The following is a 22892-nucleotide window of genomic DNA, read 5'->3' as shown; positions in this document are numbered from 1 at the left end:
TTACACCCTGGCTTAAGGGGTCTTCTGGGGATTAAGGGGTCTACAGGGTCTACGGGGTCCTGGTCTAGGGGTCGTTGTCTAGGGGACTGACCTGGATGAAGAGCCAGGAGGTGACCAGTGCCAGGCTGCTGTACTGCCCGTTGAAGCGGTAGTGGTACGCGTAGAAGGCAAAGTGGTACAGGTAGAAGAACCTGTGGAAACAACAAAGACTTCCGTCACCACGACCCCTCCGTCACCACGACACCTCCGTCTCCACGACACCTCCGTCACCACGACCCCTCCGTCGACACGACCCCTCCGTCGACACGACACCTCCGTCACCACGACCCCTCCGTCTCCACGACACCTCCGTCTCCACGACACCTCCGTCACCACGACACCTCCGTCTCCACGACATTCAGTCTCCTCTTCGGGGAGGGGCTAGTCTTACCTCAGCCAATCAGGCTCCTCTTTTGGGAGGGGTTAGTCTAACCTCAGCCTATCAGGCGCCTCTTGGGGAGGGGTTAGTCTAACCTCAGCCAATCAGGCGCCTCTTGGGGAGGGGCAAGTCTTACCTCAGCCAATGTCGTTTGCTGGTGTTGGTATGGCAGCAGATGGCGTCGTACTGATCGGCCAACCACACGATGAGGATGATGTAGAAAGCTGTGGTCGTGTCATTGAAGAACTCCGACATGATGGCCTCCATGCCTGAGGGGGGCAGCAGAGAGAAGGTCATGCTGGGGTCAGAGTGCTGAGGTCAGAGTGCTGGGGTCAGAGGTCAGAGTGCTGGGGTCAGAGTGCTGGGGTCAGAGGTCAGAGTGCTGGGGTCAGAGTGCTGGGGTCGGAGTGCTGGGGTCAGAGTGCTGGGGTCAGAGGTCAGAGTGCTGGGGTCAGAGGTCAGAGTGCTGGGGTCAGAGGTCAGAGTACTGGTAAGAGTGATGGGTCAGAGGTCAGGTTGCTGGGTTCAGAGGTCGGAGTGCTGGTCAGGGGTCAGAGTTCGGGGGTCCGGGGTCAGAGGTCAGAGCGCTGGGATCAGGGGTCAGAGTCCTGGGGTCAGGGTTCAGAGGTCAGAGTGCTGGGGTCAGGGTGCTGGGGTCAGGTCAGAGTGCTGGGGTCAGGGTGCTGGGGTCAGAGTGCTGGGGTCAGGTCAGGGTGCTGAGGTCAGAGTGCTGGGGTCAGAGGTCATCTTGGAGGTGGTGGTCTTACCAACGAGGGCCAGGATGACGGTGAGCAGAGGAGCCGCGGGGAAGGCGATGGTCATGTTCATCTCCAACATCTGGAGCAGGTCCACTGGGGGCAGAGGGGGCCGGTCAACAGCAGGTTAGCACCTCTAAACTAATGCTAGTAACTAGTAGAATGGTTTACAGCTGTTAACCAGGTCCACTGGGGGAAGAGGGGGCCGGTCAACACCTGGTTAGCACCTCTAAACTAATGCTAGTAACTAGTAGAATGGTTTACAGCTGTTAACCAGGTCAACACCTGGTTAACACCTCTAAACTAATAGTAGTTAATGTAGTAGACTAGTTGAGGTGTTAACTAGGTTAACACCTCAACTAGGACACTAGTTACAGTTCGGTCTGCTCCACATCCATCCTACGGATGAGGTGCCCTTGAGCAAGGCACCTGAAACCCCCAGCTGCTCCCCGGGCGCTGCACCACAGCAGCCCACTGCTCCAGGAGGGCCGGTGTACCCCCATGTGTGGACCTGTGTGTGGGGACCCCCATGTGTGTGGACCTGTGTGTGGGGACCCCCATGTGTGTGGACCTCTGTGCGGGGACCTCTGTGTGGGGACCTCTGTGTGGGGACCTCTGTGTGTGTGTGGGGACCTCTGTGTGTGTGTGGGGACCTCTGTGTGGGGACCTCTGTGTGTGGACCTCTGTGTGTGTGTGGGGACCTGTGTGTGTGTGGGGACCTCTGTGTGTGTGTGGGGACCTCTGTGTGTGTGTGGGGACCTCTGTGTGTGTGTGGGGACCTCTGTGTGTGTGTGGGGACCTCTGTGTGTGTGTGGGGACCTCTGTGTGTGTGTGGGGACCTCTGTGTGTGTGTGGGGACCTCTGTGTGTGTGTGGGGACCTCTGTGTGTGTGTGGGGACCTCTGTGTGTGTGGGGACCTCTGTGTGTGTGGGGACCTCTGTGTGTGTGGGGACCTCTGTGTGTGTGTGGGGACCTCTGTGTGTGTGTGGGGACCTGTGTGTGGGGACCTGTGTGTGTGGACCTCTGTGTGTGGGGGGACCTCTGTGTGTGTGTGGACCTCTGTGTGTGGGGGGACCTCTGTGTGTGTGTGGACCTCTGTGTGTGGGGGGACCTCTGTGTGTGTGTGGACCTCTGTGTGGGGACGACCCTAACCTCATCAGGGCCGTCCCACCGACTAGCGGCTCTGGAGCCTCCAGGAAGTGTGAAGAGTTACCTGTGAAGCGCTTCTTACCTATGAACACGAAGATTTGATGGTGGGAATATCTCAGCAGCATGGAGACGGACAAGGTCTGCTTGGACAAAAACCGCACAGTTCAGCTCATCTGACCTGCATAAATCCCCCTTAACGTAGCTACCCAACCCCCTAGCCTAGCTAACCCAACCCCCTAGCCCAGGGGTCGGCAACCCTAGGCATGCGTGCCACCACTGGCACGGGGCAGCATAATCATGGGCACTTAAAAAAATTAATGAAATAAAATAAATATTTTAATTTTATTATTATTATTAAATAATTCACAGCACAATGCGGCAGCATAATCATTACTAGCTTACCCAGCCCTACTAGCTTAGCATACCAGCCCTACTAGCCTGGCTTACCCAGCACCCTAGCCTAGCCTAGCCAGCCCTACTAGCCTAGCTAACCTAGTCCTACTAGCCTAGCTAATCCAGCCCTACTAGCCTAGCTAACCCAACCCCCTAGCCTAGCTAACCCTGTCCTACTAGCCTAGCTTACCCAGCCTTTCCAACCCAGCACTGCTAGCCTAACCTTGCTAACTCAGCACTGGTATCTCCAGGAGGGGATCTCTGAGATAGACCATCAGAGCGTAGCTCAGGCGTTCCTTACAAAGATGACCATGATGAGGAAGGCTGCTAGGTAGGAGGTCCGGGCCATCCACATGCTGACGAATCTGTAGTGTTCCCCGGAAACCACGTTCCTCAGGAACCCTGAAGGACACCAACAACACACAACTGAACCAGGTTCTCCTGGTCCTAGAGACCCCTGGTCCTAGAGACAGGTTCTCCTGGTTCCAGAGACAGGTTCTCCTGGTCCCACAGACCTCTGTTCCTAGAGACCGGTTCTCCTGGCCCTAGAGACAGGTTCTCCTGGTCCTAGAGACAGCTTCTCCTGGTTCCAGAGACAGGTTCTCCTGGTTCCAGAGACAGGTTCTCCTGGTCCTACAGACCTCTGGTCCTAGAGACAGGTTCTCCTGGTCCTAGAGACAGGTTCTCCTGGTTCCAGAGACAGGTTCTCCTGGTCCCACAGACAGGTTCTCCTGGTCCTAGAGACAGCTTCTCCTGGTCCTAGAGACAGGTTCTCCTGGTCCTAGAGACAGCTTCTCCTGGTTCCAGAGACAGGTTCTCCTGGTCCTACAGACCTCTGGTCCTAGAGACAGGTTCTCCTGGTCCTAAAGACAGGTTCTCCTGGTCCTACAGACCTCTGGTCCTAGAGACAGGTTCTCCTGGTTCCAGAGCCAGGTTCTGCTGGTCCTACAGACCTCTGGTTCCAGAGACAGGTTCTCCTGGTCCTAGAGACAGCTTCTCCTGGTCCTAGAGACAGCTTCTCCTGGTCCTAGAGACAGCTTCTCCTGGTCCTACAGACCTCTGGTTCCAGAGACAGGTTCTCCTGGTCCTAGAGACAGGTTCTCCTGGTTCTAACCTTTGTTCTCCTCGTTCTCTGCCAGGGCCTTGACACTGGACATCAGGATGTCGTCGTATCCCAGGAACTCATCCAGAAGAAACCGACTGAAGCTGTCCCCAAAACACTGATCCTTCATGGGGTCTGAAGAAGAGTGTGAGCAGAGCATTATAATATAGAGCAGGTCATTATAATATAGAGCAGATCATTATAATATAGAGCAGGTCATTATAATATAGAGCAGATCATTATAATATAGAGCAGGTCATTACAATATAGATCAGATCATTATAATATAGAGTAGATCATTATAATATAGAGCCGAGCATTATAATATAGAGTAGAGTATAATAATATAGTAGAGTATATCCTAATAAACAGTATAGTATATCCTAATATACAGTAGAGTACAGCAAAAATCTCTAAACTCAGTACAGTAACGTACCGAGCGTCACCACCATCACCGGGATGCTGAGTCTCTGTCTGGTGTTCTGGGACAGACGCAGGAACCCGTACTCCAGAGAATACTCCACGATGTACTCCTCCTGGGGCCAGACTACACACACACACACACACACACACACACACACACACACACACACACACACACACACACACACACACACACACACACACACACACACACACACACACACACACACACACACACGACAATACTGTCTAAATCAATTACTGGTCTGTACAGTGTATCCCCAACCTGCTCCTTAATGACCCGTCTTTGAACTGTCTAACCCCTACTGCTCCCTAATGACCGTCTATGAACTGTCTAACCCCTACTGCTCCCTGATGATCGTCTATGAACTGTCTAACCCATGCTGCTTACCTTTAGCAGGAGCCTGGCTGAATGACAGGTCCTGGCTGCCGTTAGCCCCGCCCCCTCCGCTCAGCGTGGGCTTCAGTCGGGGTTCGATGTCCAGCTGGAACTGAGAGACAGACAGATGGACGTGAGTTAGTCAACACATGAAGGAAGCAAACTGGATCGGAAGTTAACTAACCAAGACGAGTCACTGAAGAACTCAGTTTGGACCGAATCCAGCACTCTTCAAAGTTATTTGGTATTCCTCATTAGACATCGACCACCTACAACATCTGACCAATCATCTCCCACCCTCTCTCTCTCTCTCTCTCTCTCTCTCTCTCTCTCTCTTAATGTGTTGTAGTGTTGTTTATTTGCCTTTTGTTAAAGTGTCTGTACTGTCTGCATCTATTCCTTTATTGTGAAGCGTCTTTGATTACTATGAAAAGCGCTGCAAAAAAATATTATTATTATTATTATATTATTATTATTATATTATTATTACAATGACGTCGCCGCGTTGTCCCAGCCTTATATGGTACCATACGGTACCGTATGGTACCATGTGGTATGGTACCATACGGTACCGTATGGTACCGTATGGTACCGTATGGTACCATGTGGTATGGTACCATACGGTACCGTATGGTACCGTATGGTACCATGTGGTACCATGTGGTATGGTACCATACGGTACCGTATGGTACCATACCACATGGTACCGTATGGTAAGGTCCCCTGTGGTTCCCCCCCCTAACAGCGCTACCTTCACCGAGCTGTTGTCAAACATCTCCAGAGTCATCTCCTCCTCCTCCTCCTCCTCGCCGCCCGGCTGCAGTGTGAAGACTCCGCCCCCTGTGCCCGGCTCCTCCTCCTGGCCCCGCCCCATCAGCAGCACGGGGGCCCGGGTGGAGTTCCTCTGGATCTCCACCCGCAGGACGCCGTCGCGGGGCCACTCCTCCCGCACCGCCTCCAGGCAGCGGATGGGTGAGCGGGAGAAGACGATGTGGATGTAGGCCAGGATGAAGAGCACAAAGAGAGCCTGGGGAGACAAAAGACCAGCATGAGACCAGCAGGAGACCAGCAGGAGACCAGCAGGAGAACAGCAGGAGAACAGCAGACCGGGAGACCAGCATGAGACCAGCAGACCGGGAGACCAGCAGGACGGGCGGAGGAGTAGAGCTGGAGGTGTTGTGGGGGGTGGAGGTGTGTATATATATATATTTTGGGGAGCAGCGGTCTACCCGCTGTCTAAACCTGTGATAGTTGAGTCGTTTTAGCTAATCCCTTTACACGTCACAGGTAGAGGAGGAGAAGTTACCTTCAGCAGGACGAAGAACTCAAACACCCTCCTGAAGGAGGGCGGGAACAGCCGCGCGTAGGTCACCGCCATCTTGAAGAACAGCGCGTGGAAGAGGCGGTCTCGGACGTTGATGAGAGGGTTCTGGTTGATGTTGGGGTTCCTCAGCCGGTTGTTGTTCAGAGGAACGTTGTTCCCGGGGCCTTGGTTCTCAGACATCTCGTTATCCCTTAGCTCCTCCTTGCTGGCCCAACGATATCGGGGTCAGAAGCAGGAGTATTAGAAGTACTACTAAGCCGAGTATATCTCAACGCCCCCTGGTGGCGGTCTAGAGGCCGACGGGAGATATCTGGATCTGTGCTCTGCTCAAACGCCCAGAAGACGCCAGGGGCGGATATCCAGGTTTCTCTTTCCACAAGCACATATGAACCTAGAAGATATCCTGATATCCTAACAACTCAAACGGTCTCTCAGCAGGCAGTGCATCAGAAACCAGTCAGCAAAGGCTTGACTGGTCACTTTATATCCTTTTACATGCAGTTCAAATCCATTCGCACCAATAACCCAAAAGTCTTACATTACACACGGTCTAGTTATATTACTGTCAGTACAACTAGTACAATAACAGAGTTATACTCCTACTATCGGTACTAACTAGTGACTAATTAGTACAATAACAGATTTATACTACTACTATCAGTACTAACTAGTGACTAACTAGTACAATGCAGGAAGATTTTGTTCTCTAGCTGTGCTGAAACCAAAGTTCTACTAATACTACCACTACTAACTAGTCAATAACTAGTACAGTAAGAGTTGTGACAATAGGATATTATCTTCTGCTAGCTGGTAACTAGTAAAATAACAGTTATACTACTAACTAGTCACTAACTAGTACAATAAGTGTTCTGTAACCAAGATGGTCTTCTCTAGCTAAACCACATCAATAACATCGCATCTCCTCCTCGCTGATTAAAGCGACTGGTCACCTGGAGGACAGACGGATCACCTCCCCGCTGTGTCAGTCCGAGGCCACTCCTCTATAGATGTAGATGTATATATATATATATGCTTGTATAGATCTGTGTACCTGATGGTATAGTCATCTCTTAGATGACAGATCTTCAGAACGCCTCAGAGGAGCTGCTAGCTAGGGTTAGCTGCTAGTGCTGGTTGCTCGGTTAGCCGCCCCCGGGAGCTTTAAACCGGTTTAAACCTGTACTGTATCCGACATGTGTCTCAAAACCGAGCATCACTTCCGATGTATGTCCTATGGAAAGATAATCGGCGTTCGCGATCCATAATAACGTGATTATCGATCCCTGATCAGCTAATAAGAGCGCGTCGCCCGGGCCCGAACGACAACAAGCAACCGGGTGTGGAGGACCGCGGAGGAGCCTGCTGGGAACACCTCCGATAAAATCCACTGACGTTGGTTTAAATGTTCTTCAGGCGAAACCGGGTATTTTTGTATGCACTGATTAAAATAAATAAATAAAATGTTGTATGTATTTAATATTTACAGTGAATTTATTTATCGATTGCGAGCAGGCAACAGAAGAGACAGCCGTTCTGTCTCCGGGGTCCTCGTTGGTACCTTGGTCGCGGACAAACAAAACGCTCTCTGGTAAACCCGAAATACTGCTAATTTACTGCTCTAATGTACTAATATACTACTAATACTACTATATGCACTAATATAATACTCTAATGTACTAATATACTACTCTAATGTACTAATATACTACCCTAATGTACTAATAGACTACTATGTACTAATATACTACTCTAATGTACTAATATAATACTCTCATGTACTAATATACTACTATATGTACCAATATACTACTCTTATGTTCTCATATACTCGGAGGCCCTATCATGTTAAACTGTTTGAATACAGTGGATTTCTATCCTCCTATCTGAGGGTATTTTATGTATAACCCTAAAGACAAAGCTTGTATATTACAACCTTTGTCAAATCTGTTATTTAATACACATTCTGTGAAAATGAGTGTAAAGCAAACTACTTTTAAATGAAGCTAGCTGCACACATTTATAATGGCATTTATTAGAAGGTAAAACATAAACAGAACAATGTATAATAAAACTACCGGTTGTCGTAATGTCACTTTGAATGAATGTAATCTAATCCCAGGTTTGTTAATGTAATCTAATCCCAGGTTCGGGTGAATGTAATCTAATCCCAGGTTTGTTGTGTTAATCCCAGGGTGTGAGTCATGGAGGTGGCCTATGTGTGTGAGTGGGAGAAGAGACCCCAGAGCACACATTGTCCCTCGGTTCCTCTGGTCTGCTCCTGGTCCTGCAGGAACCTAGTGGCCTTCACCAGCGACCTGAAGAACCAAGAAGATGAGAAGGGTAATGCTAGTGATGAAGACCATGGGTCTTGATAATGATCAAGACGATGGGTAATGATAACGATGAAGATGATGGGTAATGATAACGATGAAGAAGATGGGTATTGATAATGATGAAGACAATGGGCTAATGATGGAGCTAAATGATGATGTATGTATCTATTTTATCTATAAGTGTATTCTATGTTCTCAGACGTCAGCCACATGATCCACATCATAGACACCGACCATCCCTGGGACGTCTACTCTATTAACTCAGGGCATGCTGAGGTCATTTCCTGTCTGGAGTGGGACCGGTCAGGTGAGTCACTGGTTCTGAGGAGTGTACGTACACTAGTGAGCAGGAGTGGCAAACCAAACCACTAGGGAGGGTCAAACCACTAGTGAGTGTTAGTACCATTAGTGAGGGTTAGTACCACTCGTGAGGGTTAGTACCACTAGTGAGGGTTAGTACCACTAGTGAGTGTTAGTACCACTAGTGAGGGTTAGTACCACTAGTGAGGGTTAGTTCCTCTAGTGATCAGAGTGTGGCTCCAGGCTCCAGGCTGCTGTCTGCGGACGGAGATGGGACCATTAAGTGCTGGGCGATGGCGGACCACCTGGTGAGCTCGTGGGAGTCGTCCCTGGGCAGCGCTCTGGCCGGGGAGCCCATCGTGGCCCTCTCCTGGCTGCACAACGGGGTGAAGCTGGCCCTGCACGTGGAGATGGTAACGCTATAGCCGCCGCTCCACTGACGGTCAGCTGGCTTCGGGCTGACCCTTCTGTCTTTACACTCTGACCCTTCTGTCTTTACACTCTGGTCCTTCTGTCTTTACACTCTGTTCCTTCTGTCTTTACACTCTGGTCCTTCTGTCCTAACACTCTGGTCCTTCTGTCTTTACACTCTGGTCCTTCTTTCTGTCTTTACACTCTGGTCCTTCTGTCTTTACACTCTGGTCCTTCTGTCTTTACACTCTGGTCCTTCTGTCTTTACACTCTGACCCTTCTGTCTCTACACTCTGGTTATTCTGTCTTTACACTCTGGTCCTTCTGTCTTTACACTCTGGTCCTACTGTCTTTACACTCTGGTCCTTCTGTCTTTACACTCTGGTCCTTCTGTCTTTACACTCTGGTCCTTCTGTCTTTACACTCTGGTTCTTCTGTCTTTACACTCTGGTCCTTCTGTCTTTACACTCTGGTCCTTCTGTCTTTACACTCTGGTCCTTCTGTCTTTACACTCTGGTCCTTCTGTCTTTACACTCTGGTCCTTCTGTCTTTACACTCTGGTCCTTCTTTCTGTCTTTACACTCTGGTCCTTCTGTCTTTACACTCTGGTCCTTCTGTCTTTACACTCTGATCCTTCTGTCTTTACACTCTGGTCCTTCTGTCTCTACACTCTGGTCCTTCTGTCTTTACACTCTGACCCTTCTGTCTTTACACTCTGACCCTTCTGTCTTTACACTCTGGTCCTTCTGTCTTTACACTCTGGTCCTTCTGTCTCTACACTCTGGTTCTTCTGTCTTTACACTCTGACCCTTCTGTCTTTACACTCTGGTCCTTCTGTCTTTACACTCTGGTCCTTCTTTCTGTCTTTACACTCTGACCCTTCTGTATTTACACTCTGACCCTTCTGTCTTTACACTCTGGTCCTTCTTTCTGTCTTTACACTCTGGTCCTTCTGTCTCTACACTCTGGTCCTTCTTTCTGTCTTTACACTCTGGTCCTTCTGTCTTTACACTCTGACCCTTCTGTCTTTACACTCTGGTCCTTCTGTCTTTACACTCTGGTCCTTCTGTCTTTACACTCTGACCCTTCTGTCTTTACACTCTGGTCCTTCAGTCTTTACACTCTGGTCCTTCTGTCTTTACACTCTGGTCCTTCTGTCTTTACACTCTGGTCCTTCTGTCTTTACACTCTGGTCCTTCTTTCTGTCTTTACACTCTGGTCCTTCTTTCTGTCTTTACACTCTGGTCCTTCTGTCTTTACACTCTGACCCTTCTGTCTTTACACTCTGGTCCTTCTGTCTTTACACTCTGGTCCTTCTGTCTTTACACTCTGGTCCTTCTGTCTTTACACTCTGACCCTTCTGTCTTTACACTCTGGTCCTTCAGTCTTTACACTCTGGTCCTTCTGTCCTAACACTCTGGTCCTTCTGTCTCTACACTCTACTTCTCACTCTAGTCCGGCTCCACCAACTTCGGGGAGAAGTTCTCCCGGGTGAAGTTCTCCCCGTCGCTGACGCTGTTCGGGGGTAAGCCGATGGAGGGCTGGCTGGCGGTCAGCATCAGCGGTCTGGTGACGGTGTCCTTGCTGAAGCCCAACGGGACGCTGCTCACCTCCAGCGAGAGCCTGTGCCGCCTGCGGGGCCGCGTGGCACTGGCCGACATCGCCTTCACCGGGGGCGGGAACATCGTGGTGGCGGCGACAGATGGCTGCAGCTCCTCCCCGGTCCAGTTCTACAAGGTGGGGAGGAGAGGTTACCATGGGGATAACCCCTCTGTTGCTAGGTGGAGTTACCATGGTGATAGCCCCTCTGTTGCTAGGTGGTGGTTACCATGGGGATAACCCCTCTGTTGCTAGGTGGTGTTACCATGGGGATAACCCCTCTGTTGCTAGGTGGAGTTACCATGGTGATAACCCCTCTGTTGCTAGGTGGTGGTTACCATGGTGAATGAGAAGTGTCGCATCGACACAGAGCTGCTGCCGTCTCTCTTCATGCGCTGCACGACGGACGCGGTCCGCAGGGAGAAGTACCCCACGGTCACACACCTCAGGTTCCTGACCCGAGAGAACTCTGAGCAGGTCAGACACACACACACAACACACACAACGCAACCTAACGCACACACAAGTGTATGTTGACCTGTGTGTGTGTGTGTGTGTGTGTGTGTGTGTGTGTGTGTGTGTGTGTGTGTGTGTGTGTGTGTGTGTGTGTGTGTGTGTGTGTGTGTGTGTGTGTGTGTGTGTGTGTGTAGGTGCTGCTGTGTGCTTCCTGTCAGGGCGGGAGTATCGTGGAATGTTGGTCTCTACGGAAGGAGGGACTTCCTGTCAACAACATCTTCCAACATCGCTCCCCCGTCGGTAAGGACCAGTCCAGTACAGACCAGTACAGACCAGACTAGACCAGTAAAGACCAGTAAAGACCAGTACCGACCAGACCAGTACAGAGCAGGCCAGACTAGACCAGTTCTTCAGGGCCTAATGGGAGGCTCTTCCCAGTGGGGGAGAAGCAGCCCACCATCCTGAAGTGGCGGATCCTGTCGGCCACCAACGACCTGGAGCGCGTCTCGGCCGTGGCGCTGCCCAAGCTGCCCATCAGCATCTCCAACACGGACCTGAAGGTGGCCTCCGACACCAAGTTCTGCCCCGGCCTCGGTGGGTACCCCTAACCTGGGCTCTGACGTCATCGTCCATCTTCTGCATGCCCCCCTAGTCCCCCTTAATCCTCTACCCCTCTCCTCAGCCCTTAACCTTAACTCCTCTACCCCTCTCCTCAGCCCTTAACCTTAACTCCTCTACCCCTCTCCTCAGCCCTTAACCTTAACTCCTCTACCCCTCTCCTCAGCCCTTAACCTTAACTCCTCTACCCCTCTCCTCAGCCCTTAACCTTACCACTCTCCTTAGCCCTTAATGATGCTCTGCTGGTCTCCCATGATGCTCTGCTGGTCTCCCATGATGCTCTGCTGGTCTCCCATGATGCTCTCTGCTGGTCTCCCATGATGCTCTGCTGGTCTCCCATGATGCTCTGCTGGTCTCCCATGATGCTCTGCTGGTCTCCCATGATGCTCTGCTGGTCTCCCATGATGCTCTGCTGGTCTCCCATGATGCTCTCTGCTGGTCTCCCATGATGCTCTGCTGGTCTCCCATGATGCTCTGCTGGTCTCCCATGATGCTCTGCTGGTCTCCCATGATGCTCTCTGCTGGTCTCCCATGATGCTCTCTGCTACCAGGTCTGGCGCTGTCCTTCCACGACGGGAGCCTCCAGATCCTGCACCGGCTGTCCCTGCACACCATGGGCGTGTTCTACGGCCCTGGGGGAGCGGCCCGGCCTGGGGACGACTCCGCCGTGAAGCGCCAGCGGACCGGGGCCCCCCCGCTGCACTTCAAGGCCCTCCAGTTCTCCTGGACCTCCCTGGCACTGGCCGGGGTGGACAACCAGGGCAAGGTCTGCACCTCCTTACTGACCCCTTAGAACCACAGTGAAGATAGCCTCCTTAGAACCACAGGGAAGATGGCCTCCTTAGAAACACAGTGAAGATAGCCTCCTTAGAACCACAGTGAAGATGGCCTCCTTAGAACCACAGTGAAGATGGCCTCCTTAGAACCACAGTGAAGATGGCCTCCTTAGAACCACAGTGAAGATGGCCTCCTTAGAACCACAGTGAAGATGGCCTCCTTAGAACCACAGTGAAGATGGCCTCCTTAGAACCACAGTGAAGATGGCCTCCTTAGAACCACAGTGAAGATGACCTCCTTAGAACCACAGTGAAGATGGCCTCCTTAGAACCACAGTGAAGATGACCTGTGTTTCCTCGGCAGCTGCACATGCTCCGAGTGTCCCCCTCCATGGGCCAGCTGCTGGACATGAACACCACGCTGCGCCACCTGCTGTTCCTGCTGGAGTACTGCATGGTGACGGGCTACGACTGGTGGGACGTCCTGCTGCACGTGCAGCCGGCCATGGTCCACAGCCTGGTGGAGAAGCTGCACGAGGAGTACATGAGACAGAACCACGCGCTGCAGCAGGTACAACCCCACAGCACCTCATAGAACCAGGTAGAACCACCTTCAACCAGGTAGAACCACCTTCAACCAGGTAGAACCACCTTCAACCCCGTAGAACCACTTAGACCCAGGTAGAACCAAACACGGAACCATCTAGGACCGGGTACAACCACCACACAGAACCCTCTCTCTGTGTAATACTATCTAACCCTCTCTCTGTGTAATACTATCTAACCCTCTCTCTGTGTAATACTATCTAACCCTCTCTCTGTGTAATACTATCTAACCCTCTCTCTGTGTAATACTATCTAACCCTCTCTCTGTGTAATACTATCTAACCCTCTCTCTGTGTAATACTATCTAACCCACTCTCTGTGTAATACTATCTAACCCTCTCTCTGTGTAATACTATCTAACCCTCTCTGCTTAATACTATCTAACCCTCTCTCTGCTTAATACTATCTAACCCTCTCTCTGTGTAATACTATCTAACCCTCTCTCTGTGTAATACTATCTAACCCTCTCTCTGTGTAATACTATCTAACCCTCTCTGCTTAATACTATCTAACCCTCTCTCTGCTTAATACTATCTAACCCTCTCTCTGTGTAATACTATCTAACCCTCTCTCTGCTTAATACTATCTAACCCTCTCTCTGTGTAATACTATCTAACCCTCTCTCTGTGTAATACTATCTAACCCTCTCTCTGTGTAATACTATCCAACCCTCTCTGCTTAATACTATCTAACCCTCTCTGCTTAATACTATCTAACCCTCTCTGCTTAATACTATCTAACCGTCTCTCTGCTTAATACTATCTAACCCTCACTGCTTAATACTATCTAACCCTCTCTGCTTAATACTATCTAACCCTATCTGCTTAATACTATCTAACCCTGTCTCTGTTTAATACTATCTAACCCTCTCTCTGTTTAATACTATCTAACCCTCTCTCTGCTTAATACTATCTAACCCACTCTCTGATTAATACTATCTAACCCTCTCTGCTTAATACTATCTAACCCTCTCTCTGCTTAATACTATCTAACCCTCTCTGCTTAATACTATCTAACCCACTCTGCTTAATACTATCTAACCCTTTCTCTGCTACTATCTAACCCTCTCTGCTTAATACTATCTAACCCTCTCTGCTTAATACTATCTAACCCTCGCTCTGCTTAATACTATCTAACCCTCTCTGCTTAATACTATCTAACCCTTTCTCTGCTACTATCTAACCCTCTCTGCTTAATACTATCTAACCCTCTCTGCTTAATACTATCTAACCCTTTCTCTGCTACTATCTAACCCTCTCTGCTTAATACTATCTAACCCTCTCTGTATAATACTATATAACCCTCTCTCTGCTTAATACTATCTAACCCTCTCTCTGTGTAATACTATCTAACCCTCTCTCTGTGTAATACTATCTAACCCTCTCTCTGTTTAATACTATCTAACCCTCTCTGTGTACCACTGTCTAACCCTCTCTGTGTACCACTGTCTAACCCTCTCTGTTAACACTGTCTAACCCTCTCTGTTAACACTGTCTAACCCTCTCTGTGTACCACTGTCTAACCCTCTCTGTGTACCACTGTCTAACCCTCTCTGTTAACACTGTCTAACCCTCTCTGTTAACACTGTCTAACCCTCTCTGTTAACACTGTCTAACCCTGTCTGTGTACCACTGTCTAACCCTCTCTGTGTACCACTGTCTAACCCTCTCTGTTAACACTGTCTAACCCTCTCTGTTAACACTGTCTAACCCTGTCTGTGTACCACTGTCTAACCCTCTCTGTTAACACTGTCTGACCCTCTCTGTGTACCACTGTCTAACCCTCTCTGTGTACCACTGTCTAACCCTGTCTGTGTACCACTGTCTAACCCTCTCTGTTAACACTGTCTAACCCTCTCTGTGTACCACTGTCTAACCCTGTCTGTGTACCACTGTCTAACCCTCTCTGTGTACCACTGTCTAACCCTCTCTGTTAACACTGTCTAACCCTCTCTGTGTACCACTGTCTAACCCTGTCTGTGTACCACTGTCTAACCCTGTCTGTGTACCACTGTCTAACCCTGTCTGTTAACACTGTCTAACCCTCTCTGTGTACCACTGTCTAACCCTCTCTGTTAACACTGTCTAACCCTGTCTGTGTACCACTGTCTAACCCTCTCTGTTCACACTGTCTAACCCTCTCTGTGTACCACTGTCTAACCCTCTCTGTTAACACTGTCTAACCCTGTCTGTGTACCACTGTCTAACCCTCTCTGTTAACACTGTCTAACCCTCTCTGTTAACACTGTCTAACCCTGTCTGTGTACCACTGTCTAACCCTCTCTGTGTACCACTGTCTAACCCTCTGTGGTCCACTGTCTAACCCTCTCTGTTCACACTGTCTAACCCTCTCTGTGTACCACTGTCTAACCCTCTCTGTGTACCACTGTCTAACCCTCTCTGTTCACACTGTCTAACCCTCTCTGTTCACACTGTCTAACCCTCTCTGTGTACCACTGTCTAACCCTCTCTGTTAACACTGTCTAACCCTCTCCGTTCACACTGTCTAACCCTCTCTGTGTACCACTGTCTAACCCTCTCTGTGTACCACTGTCTAACCCTCTCTGTGTACCACTGTCTAACCCTCTCTGTGTACCACTGTCTAACCCTTTCTGTGTACCACTGTCTAACCCTCTCTGTTCACACTGTCTAACCCTCTCTGTTCACACTGTCTAACCCTCTCTGTGTACCACTGTCTAACCCTCTCTGTTAACACTGTCTAACCCTCTCTGTGTACCACTGTCTAACCCTCTCTGTTCACACTGTCTAACCCTCTCTGTTCACACTGTCTAACCCTCTCTGTGTACCACTGTCTAACCCTCTCTGTGTACCACTGTCTAACCCTCTCTGTTCACACTGTCTAACCCTCTCTGTTCACACTGTCTAACCCTCTCTGTGTACCACTGTCTAACCCTCTCTGTTCACACTGTCTAACCCTCTCTGTGTACCACTGTCTAACCCTCTCTGTGTACCACTGTCTAACCCTCTCTGTTAACACTGTCTAACCCTCTCTGTGTACCACTGTCTAACCCTCTCCGTTCACACTGTCTAACCCTCTCTGTGTACCACTGTCTAACCCTCTCTGTGTACCACTGTCTAACCCTTTCTGTGTACCACTGTCTAACCCTCTCTGTTCACACTGTCTAACCCTCTCTGTTCACACTGTCTAACCCTCTCTGCGTACCACTGTCTAACCCTCTCTGTTAACACTGTCTAACCCTCTCTGTGTACCACTGTCTAACCCTCTCTGTTCACACTGTCTAACCCTCTCTGTTCACACTGTCTAACCCTCTCTGTGTACCACTGTCTAACCCTCTCTGTGTACCACTGTCTAACCCTCTCTGTTCACACTGTCTAACCCTCTCTGTGTACCACTGTCTAACCCTCTCTGTTCACACTGTCTAACCCTCTCTGTTCACACTGTCTAACCCTCTCTGTTAACACTGTCTAACCCTCTCTGTGTACCACTGTCTAACCCTCTCTGTGTACCACTGTCTAACCCTTTCTGTGTACCACTGTCTAACCCTCTCTGTTCACACTGTCTAACCCTCTCTGTTCACACTGTCTAACCCTCTCTGTGTACCACTGTCTAACCCTCTCTGTTCACACTGTCTAACCCTCTCTGTTTACCACTGTCTAACCCTCTCTGTGTACCACTGTCTAACCCTCTCTGTTCACACTGTCTAACCCTCTCTGTGTACCACTGTCTAACCCTCTCTGTGTACCACTGTCTAACCCTCTCTGTGTACCACTGTCTAACCCTCTGTGGTCCACTGTCTAACCCTCTCTGTTAACACTGTCTAACCCCCCAGGTCCTGGCCACGCGCATCGTGGCGGTGAAGGCGTCTCTGTGTAAGCTGTCGTCGGCCACCGCCGCCCGGGCCTGTGACTTCCACGCCAAGCTGCTGCTGATGGCCATCAGCTCCACCTTCAAGTCCCTACTGCGGCCACACACCCTGCACAGCCCCGACAAGAGCCCTGGAGACCGGCTGGCCGAGATCTGCTCCAAGAACACCGACGTCGGTATGCGCATCTATAGAGATACAGAGCAGTGTTCATTTCGTTAACGAAAAATAAAAAATAAACAACCTTTTTTCCATGACTAAGACGAGACGTTGACGAGCTAAAAATAGATCTTTGATAATAAAAACTATGACGAAATGTACTTTTTGTTTTCGTTGACGAGACGAGACAGGACTAAAATGTTAGTGGTGTGCTATTTGGACATTCAAAATGCACAATATTTTCCCGTAAGGTTCACTCCCGTAAGGTTCTTATGCAACTGTTCACTCCTCCAGTAAATAGGACGGACCTTAGCTACGACTTGGCAACGGGAGGTATAGTCCACTCAGCTATGAGCTAACGTTATGCATTGTACATATTTATAATTCGTAATTCGTCCCAGCCTTTATACCACAGATACTCTAGTGTCCATAGCATATAACCGCGTTGTCTGATTACAGTTTAATTCATTTTTCACAATTTACCGGCTCTCGCTTTGAAGAAAATCACCGCGCCATTCGTTTCAATGGGAATCGCCACGGTCTATACTTCAACATAAGGTGGACTTTGAAATTCGTCCCAGCCTTTATACCCAAGATACTATAGGGTTTATAGCATATAACCGCGTTTTCTGATTACAGTTTAATGCATTTTTCACAATTAACCAGCTATCGTTTTGAAGGCTGAACAGACAAGAGTACTAAAGTGTGACGTCACATTTGCATAGCAACCGATTTTCAGTTCTACGCAAACCAAATTAACAAGGGGAAATCCTATGCCACACAAACCTTTTATAGAAAAGGAAAGATTTTTTTGCGAATTGATTTGTGAGTTTGCTTTACCAATGATGTAAGTAATATTGAGAATAGATTGTCTTAATGTAAAAAAAAACTAAACTAAACTAACGTTTATGAACTTTTCCTTTTAATACCAGAGGGGAATACATGAACGCCTCGACGTGTTTCGATTGGTAGTGATTTTCACCTCTTGAAATTGATTTATTTAATTTTGAAAGAAACAACACATGGACGTTTCCACTTTAGTACTCTATTTGAGTGGAACAACTTAGCAGGTGTCCATATATATGGGGTTAGCCTAATTGAACTAGTTTAAAAAGAGAAAACATTTTGACTAAAAGTTGACACTGATACAGAGGGAGAAGGTAGGCATGGTAGATCTATAGATATAGAGACTGGGAAGGTAGGCACGGTAGATCTATAGATATAGAGACTGGGAAGGTAGGCACGGTAGATCTATGGATATAGAGACTGGGAAGGTAGGCATGGTAGATCTATAGATATAGAGACTGGGAAGGTAGGCACGGTAGATCTATGTATATACAGAGGGAGAAGGTAGGCATGGTAGATCTATAGATATCGAGACTGAGAAGGTATTCAAAAGGTATTCTCTCTGGAGATAGTAATAAGGTAGTGTCTAGGTATTGATCAGGTGGTGTCTCTAGGTATTGATCAGGTGGTGTCTCTAGGTATTGATCAGGTCGTGGTGTCTCTAGATATTGATCAGGTGGTGTCTCTAGGTATTGATCAGGTGGTGTCTCTAGGTATTGATCAGGTAGTGTCTCTAGGTATTGATCAGGTGGTGTCTCTAGGTATTGATCAGGTGGTGTCTCTAGGTATTGATCAGGTGGTGTCTCTAGGTATTGATCAGGTGGTGGCTCTAGGTATTGATCAGGTGGTGGCTCTAGGTATTGATCAGGTGGTGGCTCTAGGTATTGATCAGGTCGTGGTGTCTCTAGATATTGATCAGGTGGTGTCTCTAGGTATTGATCAGGTCGTGGTGTCTCTAGATATTGATAAGGTGATGCTGAACCTGAAGACGGAGGAGTTTGTTCTTGACGGAACTCCTCTCCAGTCGCTCCAGCAGCTCATCCAGTGGGTTGGAGACTTCGTCCTTTACCTGCTGGCCAACCTGCCCAACCAGGTGAGTAATGCCATGCTAGTGATGTATGCTCGTATCTAAGACCTGCACAGTGGGCACTGCAGGGTGTAAGAGTGTTTGTGGGGGCTGCAGGGTGTAACAGTGTTTGTGGGGGCTGCAGGGTGTAACAGTGTTTGTGGGGACTCTATAGGGTGTAACAGTGTTTGTGGGGGCTCTATAGGGTGTAACAGTGTTTGTGGGGGCTGCAGGGTGTAACAGTGTTTGTGGGGACTCTATAGGGTGTAACAGTGTTTGTGGGGACTCTATAGGGTGTAACAGTGTTTGTTGGGGCTGCAGGGTGTAACAGTGTTTGTGGGGACTGCAGGGTGTAACAGTGTTTGTGGGGGCTGCAGGGTGTAACAGTGTTTGTGGGGACTCTATAGGGTGTAACAGTGTTTGTGGGGGCTCTATAGGGTGTAACAGTGTTTGTGGGGGCTCTATAGGGTGTAACAGGGTTTGTGGGGGCTGCAGGGTGTAACAGGGTTTGTGGGGGCTCTATAGGGTGTAACAGTGTTTGTGGGGACTTCAGGGTGTAACAGTGTTTGTGGGGACTGCAGGGTGTAACAGGGTTTGTGGGGGATGCAGCGTGTAACAGGGTTTGTGGGGGCTGCAGGGTGTAACAGTGTTTGTGGGGGCTCTATAGGGTGTAACAGTGTTTGTGGGGGCTCTATAGGGTGTAACAGTGTTTGTGGGGACTGCAGGGTGTAACAGGGTTTGTGGGGGCTGCAGGGTGTAACAGGGTTTGTGGGGACAGGGTTCGATAGTGCGTCCGGGCTTCGGGTTCCTGCGGGACGGATCGTCTCTGGGGATGCTCCGGGAGATGATGGTGATGATCAGGATCTGGGGCCTTCTGAAGCCCGGCTGTCTGCCCGTCTACACGGCCACGTCCGACAGCCAGGACAGCATGTTCCTGCTGTTCCGCCTCCTCAGCCGCCTCTGGCTCTGCTGTAAGCTCCTCCCACCTCTTTAATGCTACCATCTCATTGGCTCAGTATACATCCCACCTCTGTCTCTCTAACACCATCTACCCCCCCCCCCCCCCCCCTGCAGCCCGTGACGACGGCCCCCCCCAGGAGCCGGACGAGGGGCTGGTTGACGAGTGCTGCCTGCTGCCCAGCCAGCTACTGGTTCCCAGTATGGACTGGTTACCAGTCAACGACGGGGTCATCGTAAGGCTGCAGGGCAAGCTGCCGCTGCGCCTCACCTTCGGGAAGAGCTGGTCCCTGGCCGGGGGGCTAGACAGGTACCTGTCTCACATACCCGGCATCCGCACCTGTCTACCCTCTCCACCTGTCTGACCTGTGTGTGTGTGTGTGTGTGTGTGTGTGTGTGTGTGTGTGTGTGTGTGTGTGTGTGTGTGTGTGTGTGTGTGTGTGTGTGTGTGTGTGTGTGTGTGTGTGTGTGTGTGTGTGTGTGTGTGTAGGGGTCAGGGGGTCCAGTGGATGGATAACCTGCGCTGTCTCCACCTGGGGGTCTGCCCTACGGAGGACAGCAAGGCGTGCACCAGGTGAGGCCGCCAGGTTCAACACAAATGACACGCTCAGAGTAGAGTAGTGACAGAGTAGTGACAGAGTAGTGTTAGTGTAGTGATACAGTAGTGATAGACTGGTTATAGTGTAGTGATACAGTAGTGATAGTGTCATGATAGAGTAGTGATAGTGTAGTGATACAGTAGTGATAGTGTAGAGATACAGTAGTGATAGTGTAGTGACAGAGTAGTGACAGAGTAGTGGCACATTAGTGATAGAGTAGTGACAGAGTAGTGTTAGTGTAGTGATACAGTAGTGATAGACTGGTTATAGTGTAGTGATACAGTAGTGATAGTGTCATGATAGAGTAGTGATAGTGTAGTGATACAGTAGTGATAGTGTAGAGATACAGTAGTGATAGTGTAGTGACAGAGTAGTGACAGAGTAGTGGCACATTAGTGATAGAGTAGTGACAGAGTAGTGTTAGTGTAGTGATACAGTAGTGATAGACTGGTTATAGTGTAGTGATACAGTAGTGATAGTGTCATGATAGAGTAGTGATAGTGTAGTGATACAGTAGTGATAGTGTAGAGATACAGTAGTGACAGAGTAGTGACAGAGTAGTGGCACATTAGTGATAGAGAAGTGATAGTGTAGTGATAATGTAGTGATACAGTAGTGATAGTGTAGTGATAGAGTAGTGATAATGTAGTAATACAGTAGTGATAGAGTAGTGATAGTGTAGTGATACAGTAGTGATAGACTGGTTATAGTGTAGAGATACAGTAGTGATAGTGTAGTGACAGAGTAGTGATAGTGTAGTGATAGTGTAGTGATAGAGTAGTGATACAGTAGTGATGGTGTAGTGTAGTGATAGTGTAGTGATACAGTAGTGATAATGTAGTGATAGAGTAGTGATAGTGTAGTGATACAGTAGTGATAGAGTAGTGATAGTGTAGTGATAGTGTAGTGATAGAGTAGTGATACAGTAGTGATACAGTAGTGATAATGTAGTGATAATGTAGTGATACAGTAGTGATAGAGTAGTGATAGTGTAGTGATACAGTAGTGATAGAGTAGTGATAGTGTAGAGTGAAGGATCTGAATGATCTGCAGTCCGCTAAGTGGTGAGCATGGTTCTATTTGGGGCCCGTCGGTCCCCAGTGAAGAACGTTAACCCCCTGTTGCGTCTCTCCGTTCTCAGGTGCGGCTGTGTGACGATGCTCCGCTCGCCCAACAAGACCAACGCCATGAAGCAGTGGGAGCAGCGCTGGATAAAGAACTGTCTGTGTGGAGGACTGTGGAGAAGGATCCCCCCCAACCTGACCTGAGCACACCTGGACCAAGACACACCTACACCTGGACACACCTACACCTGGACACACCTAGACCTGGACACACCTACACCTGGACACACCTACACCTGGACACACCTACACCTGGACACACCTACACCTGGACACACCTAGCTACACCTGGACACACCTAGCTACACCTGGACACACCTAGCTACACCTGGACCCATCTAGCTACACCTGGACACACCTAGCTACACCTGGACACATCTAGCTACACCTGGACACACCTACACTTGGACACACCTAGCTACACCTGGACCCATCTAGCTACACCTGGACACACCTAGCTACACCTGGACACACTTAGCTACACCTGGACACATCTAGCTACACCTGGACACAATTAGCTACACTTGGACACATCTAGCTACACCTGGACACACCTTGCTACACCTAGACACATCTAGCTGCACCTGGACACACCTACACCTGGACACACCTATACCTGGACACATCTAGCTACACCTGGACACACCTAGCTACACCTGGACACACCTAGCTACACCTGGACACACCTACACCTGGACACACCTAGCTACACCTGGACACAGCTACACCTGGACACACCCAGCAACACCAGGGCTAACCTAGCAACACCAGGGCTAACCTAGCAACACCAGGGCTAACCTAGCAACACCAGGGCTAACCTAACAACACCAGGGCTAACCTAGCAACACCAGGGCTAACCTAGGAACACCTGGACATGAGGTGGAGAGAATGCTGTTTGTTTATGTAAATATTACTGTTAACCAATATTTTTCATATTAATTTCTGCCTTTTTGTATTTTTATTAAAGTGAATAAGAAAGACTGTTTATTCATATTTTAGTAAACCTCTCTGATTAACAAGTAAAAATTGGTTCCTATCTTCTACTTGTACAGCTGCGTTGTTGCAAATATATCCTAAACATTTTAATAATAGCCAATGTACAAATAATATGAAACACCAAAACATATTTTGATCTACTAAAGCACTCAAAATGTCAGAGGACCAGAAACCAAGAGATCTGAATACTCTTCAGTACTCCTCTATACTCCCAGTACTCCTCTATACTCCCCAGTAC

General features: G+C 49.1%; 2 protein-coding genes across 3 annotated transcripts; one reads left to right on the top strand and one right to left on the bottom strand.

Annotated features, from left to right (window-relative positions):
• Positions 1–550: 550 nt before the first annotated feature.
• On the bottom strand, positions 551–7308 carry tmem259 (transmembrane protein 259). The gene is made up of 10 exons (XM_056603902.1): positions 7016–7308; positions 5947–6169; positions 5392–5667; positions 4653–4752; positions 4254–4364; positions 3830–3952; positions 3017–3117; positions 2405–2462; positions 1186–1269; positions 551–687 (listed from the first exon to the last, which is right to left on the bottom strand). Exons 2-10 carry the CDS (start codon positions 6142–6144, stop codon positions 551–553), a joined length of 1188 nt encoding a protein of 395 aa, XP_056459877.1. The 5' UTR covers positions 6145–6169; positions 7016–7308.
• med16 (mediator complex subunit 16) lies at positions 7114–22736 on the top strand. 2 transcript variants are annotated; one of them, XM_056603900.1, is made up of 17 exons: positions 7114–7387; positions 7477–7552; positions 8156–8304; positions 8497–8604; positions 8841–9010; positions 10464–10745; positions 10935–11084; positions 11258–11363; positions 11502–11657; positions 12233–12447; positions 12822–13028; positions 16875–17085; positions 18872–19005; positions 19757–19949; positions 20053–20245; positions 20426–20509; positions 21676–22735. In XM_056603900.1, exons 3-17 carry the CDS (start codon positions 8166–8168, stop codon positions 21800–21802), a joined length of 2475 nt encoding a protein of 824 aa, XP_056459875.1. In that variant the 5' UTR covers positions 7114–7387; positions 7477–7552; positions 8156–8165; the 3' UTR covers positions 21803–22735. The 2 variants fall into 2 exon arrangements, with proteins under 2 accessions (XP_056459875.1, XP_056459876.1); XM_056603901.1 differs by lacking the exon at positions 7114–7387 and having other exon boundaries at positions 7551–7587; positions 21676–22736.
• The last annotated feature ends 156 nt before the right edge of the window (positions 22737–22892 follow it).

This window comes from Gadus chalcogrammus, chromosome 12, assembly GCF_026213295.1.
Source record: "Gadus chalcogrammus isolate NIFS_2021 chromosome 12, NIFS_Gcha_1.0, whole genome shotgun sequence".
Classification (NCBI taxonomy): Eukaryota; Metazoa; Chordata; class Actinopteri; order Gadiformes; family Gadidae; genus Gadus; species Gadus chalcogrammus.
Note: the sequence above shows the minus strand (reverse complement) of the source record. Positions and strands in the feature narration are given on the sequence as shown.

Coding starts and splice junctions, on each gene's coding strand:
- tmem259 (XM_056603902.1), bottom strand. CDS start 6,144: ATGTCTGAGAACCAAGGCCCCGGGAACAACGTTCCTCTGAACAACAAC. Junction 4,365..4,652: donor CAGCCAGGCTCCTGCTAAAG/GTAAGCAGCATG, acceptor GTGTGTGTGTAG/TCTGGCCCCAGGAGGAGTAC. Junction 3,118..3,829: donor AGAGAACGAGGAGAACAAAG/GTTAGAACCAGG, acceptor GGTGTCCTTCAG/GGTTCCTGAGGAACGTGGTT.
- med16 (XM_056603901.1), top strand. CDS start 8,166: ATGGAGGTGGCCTATGTGTGTGAGTGGGAGAAGAGACCCCAGAGCACA. Junction 10,746..10,934: donor CCCCGGTCCAGTTCTACAAG/GTGGGGAGGAGA, acceptor CTCTGTTGCTAG/GTGGTGGTTACCATGGTGAA. Junction 19,006..19,756: donor TGGCCAACCTGCCCAACCAG/GTGAGTAATGCC, acceptor TTGTGGGGACAG/GGTTCGATAGTGCGTCCGGG.